The 9,223-nt window shown below is 42.5% G+C and overlaps 1 protein-coding gene across 1 annotated transcript in view; it reads right to left on the bottom strand.

The window, feature by feature from the left end:
* Positions 1–1,547: 1,547 nt before the first annotated feature.
* stx1b (syntaxin 1B) overlaps positions 1,548–9,223 on the bottom strand; it is a 49,373-nt gene continuing 41,697 nt past the window's right edge. Inside the window, exon 10 of the mRNA XM_013136007.3 lies at positions 1,548–9,107. Coding sequence (XP_012991461.1) covers positions 9,027–9,107 — 81 coding nt within the window. The 3' untranslated portion in view covers positions 1,548–9,026. The remainder of the gene's footprint in view (positions 9,108–9,223) is intronic.

The raw sequence follows: 9,223 nt of genomic DNA, 5'->3' as shown, positions 1-9,223 counted from the left end.
GTCCGATGGAATTCGTAACTGCTTCAAGGTCGGTCTACTTTTATTGTGATTGTGTATCACGCACTCGGGTCTCTCAGTAGAAACCTTTCTGAGCATAAAGTAAAACACAAGTTCAATTGTTAAAATATGTGCAGTGTAATTTAAGGTGCTCATGTTAACTTACAATCACCACATATCAGAGAAGCCCCCATCACAGTCTGTTCGATCATGGGAGATGTGGGACCGAAAGTGGGACCGAAAGAAGTGGAGATGTCAGGCATGCCTTAATGATGAGGTCATAATATGTGGACAGGACCCAGGGCCGGTTCTAGGCATACGCTTAGGGCCCCCAACCACTAGGGGGCCCCGAACTGCTAGGAGAGAGGTCCCCAAATAGGGTTTTGCTTAGGGCCCCCAAAGGCTAGAGCCGGCACTGACTGGACCCTACCATGAATTCATAACGGGCCATTTGGAAACCAGTGGGCTGGAGAAGCCGATCCACACAGCATGGCTGAGTAGCTGTTCAAAGCCCGGTATTCACAAAGCGTCTCGGAGCAGGGCCTGGATTCAATCTGGCTGTGGCCATTTTGGATTTTAAAGGCACTGTTCACAGAGATTACCGCCAGCTGCAGATGTTGGCTCAATCGGAAATTGCCTTCAAAAGCCACAATGTCACACTAGTACAGTTGGATTGAGTCCAGGCCAAGGAGCTCTGATAGTCTGGGATTCATTCAGCCGGCCCACACACTTCTAAATCTGTAGGGTGAGTTGGCCTGGTGGAGTAGTTGTAGGTTGTAACACAGTACCCCAGACCACTGGGCCCATGAGATAATTTGGTTATTGGATATAGAGGACAACTTTTGCCTTTGGGATTATAATAAATGAAAATACATAGACGGGGGAGGCTGTCTTACACTCCTGCTCTGGATAGCAGGAGGCCTTATAAAAAAATAATAGTAATATTTTCCTTCTCTGGTCGTATATTATTATGGTGTATTCATATCTTCACTAGGTGTCAAAATATATACAGAGTGAACTCCAACACCTCAAACACCACCACCCATTTGTGACACTTGTACATCACCAGAGCGATGCACGGCGTCCATTTTCCGGTCGCGAGGCCTGTCAAGCATTAAACATCACAGCAGAGAGACATCGGAGACGCTGCTAAGTGGGTGCATGTAGATGAGCTATGGAGGCACTCTTTATTAACTCAATGTACAACTCTGTGAGTGGGTCCCAGGGGCTGCAGACACGCTTAAAGGCAGGCTTAGAGTGAGAGCATTGACACTTACAGCACCACAGTTGTTATACTACATTTTTATTGAGAGGGGCAATATGCAGTTGTTTGGAGACTCTACTCCTGGTGTCGATGGGACAGCGTGAGGATACCCAACTTTAAAGTCCCATATTCCAAGATGAACAGGTCACGCTGAAGAATTACACCGGCACACGTTTTTGGTAGATTACAATGTCAGGACGATCAATTGGCATGTGACAAAATGCATTTGTAGCCAGAAGGAGGTGAGTAAGACCAGTGACAACAATGAAGACCAACCACCGCTAGGTACACTGAACAATCCTTTTCTTTATTCATTTTTTGTTATCATTTCAATATGTCTGTCGGGGTGTTTTTTTTTTGTAGTTTTTATTTTAAATTAAAATTTGACACACTTATAAAAGACAGCATCTGCATAGAGTTGTCATCTTAAAGATTCATGGAGAAGAGAGGGAGAGAGAGAGAGAGAGAGAGAGAGAGGAGGAGATAGCGAAGGGGGGGGATACTGGCACGTCACACTAACTAAACAGAACAGCAAACAGCAGTACGAGAGAGAGAGGGGGGGGGACAGATAGATTTTTACATTACGGTACGCACACATACACACACACAAAAAAAACGGGACACAAGTTGCATTTCCAGTCAAAGTTGCAACAAACGATCCAACTGTCCTCATTTTTGAAATCTCTCCATAGAATTTTCTGGTTTCAGTCTGATCTCCCTGACAACCCCCTCTAACTGACGTTTATGGACCAAGATGGAGTTGTTCTCCTCAGACAGCGTGTTGTTACACATTTCAAATTACTTCCGCCAGCCTTGGCTTTCTACCTGCAACCAAAACTGTGGTCGGTTAAGGTCTGACAAATATTTGTTAGAGAAAGCCCTTTTTCTTTTGTATTGCACTTAAAAGTGGATTTCTACATTGTCACAGGCCAATCTTTCAGTTGTATCCACGACTTGCCCTTTGAGGATGGTCCGACCCATTTGGGTGGCCTGACTGTTGAGATGAAGTCCTCTGAAACCCAGTGAGCTGTTGGCACCTGATGCTCTCACACGTCAGTACACAAAAAAATAGGACAAAACTCAATGTGGAGCCTAACTCAATTCAGAAATTTACTCTCCTGAACATTGGAAAGGGGCAACACTTGGCAGACATTGAAGAGCACACAGATTAGTAGTTAATGACTCTAAATGCCACCACATGGTAGGGTCAATTAAGAGGACTTGTTCTTTTACCACAATACACTTTTAACAGAGATGCGAGACCCCGGGCCACTGAGGATATGCCAGGAGTAAAATTACACGGTTGACATTGTCAATATACAAGACAATATCAATCAGAATGACAGGGCTGATTTTGGCTGACTGCTGGCTAATAATTGACAACGGAGAGAGAGCTTATAGGTTCAGATTTGGCCTGGAAGCAGGAAACCCAGACGTACACGGCAACACGGAAGTCGCCACCCGCGTCTTACTACGGATGGAGGGAAGCACTATTCACCATAGGCAGAGGCCTCTGAACCAAATCAAACTGGTAGTTGTTTTTTCAACTGATATGGTTGGTTTCACAAATTATTCTTTATTATATCCAAACACTCCCCAGACATGCGTTAAAAACTGAAAAGACGCAGATGTACAGACAGTCAGTCCAAAGAAAGGGAGACAGTGGGCACAGGGCAGAGATCGAACCACTTCACAACTTTGACAGGAACAAGTTTCTCATTAGTTTTATACATGGACATGCAAGTCATTTTTTCTCTCTTTGAAGTATTTACAATAATTACAAGACACAAAGATCCAGTTCAGTTTGACAAAATTGCGAGCATTCAATATTCAATATTACTACTATTATTTTGTTGACATAACTCCTTTATTTCTTTAAATCATTGCTATTATATAATCACACACTTTTTTAGTTTAATATTTGATCATTTTGCCATTTCACCCTCAGGCTGCAAAATTTCTGCATTATATTCATTATCTATTCAGTTTTCAGTAACCTACTGTTGTGACCATTTAGATAATAATGATCTTTCTGAAGTCACAATTTCGGGGCACCGTTCCTACACCGCCCACCCCCCTCCCAATTGAAACACTGATACAAAGGAACACTGTTGTGAGATATGAATGCTCCAGAATGGGATCATGAAGCTAATAAAACAACAACAAAGGGTCTTGTTGTGGCAAATGACAGTAGCATGTTAGTTAGCCTAAATCGAAAATAGCCAACCAGACCCCGAAGAGGGTCTGGTTGGCCATTGAATTTGTTTCAAGGACAACCTCTTTCGTGAAAACAGCTCGAATATTCACAGGACCAGGACCAAGCCAGGGGCCACTGCACACAGCCTTGAATTTTCTTGTAGCTCCAACAAGCAAAGATATAAGGGGCCCATATACAACCATACGGAAGAGATATGTCAGTTTAAAAGATCTAGCTGGTTGTATTTGCAGGTCAAGAGCATATTCAAACCATTTCCAGAAGAGGTTTTTCCTTCAACTAGCTTGTGCTGACAAGGCTTTGCATTGACAGAAGCTAAATGGCAAGGTCATCCATGTCCGTCTTCCTCCGCTCATTTAATCGAATGCTTTCTCTAGGCTTCCTATGTATGCCGCTGCGGGTCTTTCTGATGTCCGGCGCGACCCGTACACATTTAACTTGAAAACCATACAGGAATAAAAACATAGAATCCTTTGGTTCGTCCAGGTCAGTGCCCTTATATTCACCAAAGTTGATCTGGGTCCACTCTGTTCAGATATGTAGCCAGCACAGAGAAAGCGCAGTGGGAGTTAAGATGGATGGCCGTAGAGGCCAAAGTAAAGCACGAGTATGCTGAGTGCGTAATGACGTGTGAGCACGCCATATGTAAATGTGAGTGGGGATATGTATCTCAACAAATATTTGTATTATTACTGGTGGTAACAACAATAATAATCAAAATTATCATCATGATCAAAGTTGTCTCCTTTGGAATCAAGTGTAGAGGACTACATGCACATCATAGTATGAATCTCTTGTTTCAACAAAGACTACAACTACGGATGGCTATAAAGGACAATAGGGGAAGTCTAGTCAACAGGTAATATCAGGAGTTTGAATAAATTACTTAACAGACCAACATACACTGATTTGAATGGGGAAGGATAACTACAGATGACTGTTATTCTAAGCATTTCCGTAAACTTGACTTGCTTTGTGCTCTTTGATTAGATTACTCTGAGAACACATGGGACAAAACGCTTTGGTTTGAATTCACTAATATATAAATATGTATATATTTTTTCAACATAAAACTGGAACTCAACAGCTAAAACCCATGGACCTGCTAACTCCCAACAGCCCTTGCGGAGCCTAGTCGCATGCTCAGAGTATGACGCAATCGGTCTGCATCAACTACAGTCGTGCACACACACTCACACACACACACACACACACACACAAACTGTACACAAACAAACATTCATGCTCACGCACAAACACACACTGTCTTTTTTTTTTTTATCACCATGGGGAGGGTCGTGCGCTCAAGGCCTGGGAGCTCAAAAGTTGCAGCTGCAGCCTGGGATTCACGATCGACGATTCTACCAACCCCCCCCCCCCTCCCCGAAGGACGGCGTATGCCACCGCAAAAGCACACAAAGCATTTGGTGGCGAGGAGGCCGCGGGACTGGACTAGCGGGACGGTTTACAGAATGGAATGTATTGTATCAGAACGACCGCCGTTGGTTCCGCCACGGTGGAAGAACTCACGCTGCAGTGCTCCAAAGGGTGGGGGGGTGGGGGGGGGGTTGGGGCAGCCCCCAGAGTGTGTACACACTCTGGACACACCACCGGAAATACGGTGCGTCTGTAGACTTGACAACACACACACGCCAGCAACAACAACATAACTTTCACCCCCTCAACCCGTCCCCAGTGAAGTAAATATAAATAATCGATTGCTAAATTAAACAGTGAACGTGAAAGAGACAGTGTTTTCTTAAAGAGTGTAAAGTGCGCACATGATCGAGAGCAGAAATCACCATGCAAACTCACAAAGCCGGAAGTTGCATGCCTTAAAAGAATAAGGGCTCCCTAGCCATATTCCTTTTTTTTCCAAAACAACGACAACATCAATATAACCCCGTTTTAACTGTACATGTAAGTGGTTGGACACATTAAATACACAGTAGCAACAAAAAAAAAACATGCTGGCCAATGCTGGAATGACTTGAGGGATACAGTCAGTTCACTTCTCGTATCTCTGGGTGTTGATGTTAGTTGGATGAACCTACATTTCCTGTTTACCATTCCTATGCCCTCAAAATCTCTTGCTACAGAAAGACATTCTTGCCATGGAAAAATACAAATTGGACTTCTGAGGCTCAGCCAAATTACACCAGAGCCTTGACGTCACACACAGGACTGAAACATCACCTGTGGCGATCAACATCATGCTCAAAAGTAGTCTCGGGTATGTCTGTAAAAAATTGTGACATGGGAAATTCCTAAACTAAAATCATGTTTGAATAGAGGCCATATCTTGCTGAAAGCGCTTCAGTGTGTAAGTGGAGCCAATCTCACCACGTTATGTTGTTGTTCCTGGAAAAGGTAAGCAACAGCAACTACCGCAGGGACAACCAATCATCCAAGGCCACGAATCCCCGCTCAGAAACAAACAGCATTTTGCATGGATATGTGACACAAACTATCATTTTCTTTAAGCTTCCAGCTTCCTATTTATTGCAGCTATTGTCTTTATGATGATACGACAGACCTTAGCAGAATGCACAAACAAACTACTATTGAGCACTTCCAGGAGCTATAATTTTATCGGCATCTTAGCCGAATATAGAACATAACTGTAAAATTTGGACAGCAACAGCTAGTTCAGTGTGAGTCAGTCAATGATGACATGATGCGAATATACCAAGAAGGCCACGACTCATTAAAGGATGTTTCTTGCTGATGACAGGGAAAGGGTAAATCAACATGCAGCTATGAAGAGTCACTTTAGACATTTGGACATTTTCATCTTAGCTGCATTATGACAGCACTCTTAAAATCGAAGTTTGGAAAACTGAGAGCTGGCTCCTCCCCTTTAAGTATACAAGATTAAGGACATATTCAACACTAAATTATTATTTCAAGATTTCAACATTTCAACATTTGACGACATATTGTTTTTTCCTTACAATTATTACGTATACAGTCAAAGTATCAATTACAAGAATACACAGTTTCAGTTTGTGGTGTCTAGCATAGTCTGTTTGGGCACTTGAAATGAACAAAATTAACACTTTTTACGTATCATCTGTAAATATACAACTGAGCTAAAACCAAATGATAATTGGATAACTTTTAAAATGGACTTTAAACCAAATCAACACACTAGCAATAAAGTTATTGCTTTTTGAACATCCATCGATCATAGAGTATACTGATTTGGTGCCAGTTCGGTCTAGACAAATCAGAGGAGAAGGACATCGTCATGCCAACCAGAGAGGGACAGCATTCCACGAAGGTGGCCCCAAACCGTCAGAGCACTTCAGCTCGTCTCGTCAGCACCAACACGTCAACGCAAGCAGGGGAATTGGGACTTTGAGGCCAAGGCTTGTGAGTCATGATTTTGATCCGGTTATTCCCGCAATTGGGTCTTAATCTGCGACTGACATCACAGCGCTGACATCAACCCGAGTCACTGTGACCTGCGTGTCATGTCGCCATGCATATTTCCTTGGCAAGGGACAGTTGTCTTCTTCAGATAAACATAGCAGCATTCACTTCTGTTCTCAGCCTGAACTCAAATGTCAAAATGTACCTACAGTGTGCAATCATAGAGCACAGCACTCCCGCCCCAAGCCGCCGTTTTAAACTAATGTGGCAATACTTCAGCACCATCGACGGAATATTCAGAGAGAAATGCCCGTCTTTGTGAAATAGAATTCACAGTACCCATTTGCTTATATGTTTTCTGTCTTTGAAAATAAAAGAAAGCAAAGAGCCAAATGCAAAATATAGCCTAAGGTCTATAAAGGAAATATGAGGCCAGACTATTTGTCACAGGACACATCACACACTACAGGACAAAGCAGATGCTAAGCACTTCCAAGGTAAGACAAGAGACTCCACAGCATGGCAAGACAGCATCTCAAGTTTCTTCTTCACTTTTTAATATGTTCCTAATTTTTAGAAAAATCTATAGAACAGGCTTGACGGCTAAAGGACACCTCCTCTCAACGCCATCTCTTCCTTCTCTCTCTGGTGTATCTCACAACCTTTTATCATGTACTTCCTTCTGGGTCCTTTTGACATCATTGGGAGAACTGCCGCCGGTCTGCTTTCTTTGTCAAAACTGCATAATTTGACCGCCACCCCCTAACCCCCTCCCCCCAACTGCCCGCCTCGTCTCGTTTCTAATCTGTCTCTGAATTTGGCTTCTGCCGCAGGCCTATTGAATTAACTGAAGACCCAGAGACATTCCTCGGCCCACGCTCGTACTGTACAGATAAGAGCAGAGAAGGGCTCTGCTAAAGCAATGCTGTCAAAGCAGTTGTTGTTGAAACCTGCTGCTGCAGTGCCACATCTTAAAGGAGAGGCATCCATCTGTCTGTAGGCCACCGCCCCATTAACAGCTCCATGGGCGTGTGCTTGTTAAGTATAAGCTCTTTTCCCCATTGGTTGAAAAAGACTTGCGAATCAATGGCAATCTAGGACATTTAGTAAGCCAGTCTGCAGGTTGGTCAAGTCGACTACACTTGACTGTCTGATTGACATGATTGATAGGAATTGTCAACCAATGAGAGGACTCTACAAGACACTGTTTAACCAAAACCATAGTCAGCCTCTCATAACAAAATGTGATCATTGCACCAATGAAGTAAGCTACACCAGCCATCCTATTTCCTCTCAGTCCGGACTACAATCTTATCCAGTGTGACTTATAGGAGCACTTATGGTTAAGTACCTTGCTCAATGGCATATCCACAGATTTTTCATCTTGTAAGCTCAGGGCTTTACAAACCAGTGCCCTTTTGGTTACTGGTCCAACACACTTACCCCTAAGCTATCAGCCGTTCTATGTTCTGGAATGACGTCCAAGTAAACTACATTTGCTGGAACACAATTTAGCAGTCATTGGCACTGTCCTGGAGATCCCAAAAAAAAGGAAAGAAACTTTTAAAAAATAAGAAAAAAACAAATATTTTACGTCATATTTCTTTACAGGTAGCTAACCCATGTGAAAAAATAAGAAAAAAACATATGTTTTCAGTCATATTTCTTTACAGGTAGCTAACCCATGTGAAAAAATAAGAAAATAAAACAAATGTTTTACGTCATATATCTTTACAGGATGCTAACCTTTGTGAAAAAATAAGAAAAAACAAATGTTTTACGTCATATTTCTTTACAGGTAGCTAACCCATGTGAAAAACAAACAAAAAAAAAAGACATTGTTTTACGTCAAATTTCATTACAGGTAGCTAACCCATGTGAAAAAATAAGAAAAAAAACACGTTTTACGTCCTATTTCTTTACAGGTAGCTAACCCATGTGCTGTTTCTTATGTTCAATACATTTACATGTACATTGTAAATATTATGCTTATTTGTACCCTCTTTTTGTTTACGTTATGTAATTAGTCAGCTATAATGTAATGTCGTTTTTTTTTGTCTTTGTTTTTTCAACCCCACCCAACCCCTTTAGAGCGTTTTCCTTATCTCGTAATGTAATATTTTTCTGTCAGCGAGATTTTTTTCCTCTTGTGGTCGTCTTTCGTTGTCATGGTCACTAAAAGCCGAGGGTTCCGCCGATGGTGGATGCCAAGACGACTCCCAGGATGACACAGCAGATAATGATCATGATCTTCTTCTGCAAGAGGGACAAGGCAGGGGTGGGGTTAGCTGTAACCATACAAGGGGACCTCTGAATGTACACATGCTACAGGACCATTTGTGAAAGGCCTTATTTAGCAATGCCAAAGGTAC

This window comes from Esox lucius, chromosome 11 (genome assembly GCF_011004845.1).
Source record: "Esox lucius isolate fEsoLuc1 chromosome 11, fEsoLuc1.pri, whole genome shotgun sequence".
Classification (NCBI taxonomy): Eukaryota; Metazoa; Chordata; class Actinopteri; order Esociformes; family Esocidae; genus Esox; species Esox lucius.
This window is presented reverse-complemented; position numbering and strand designations above follow the sequence as displayed.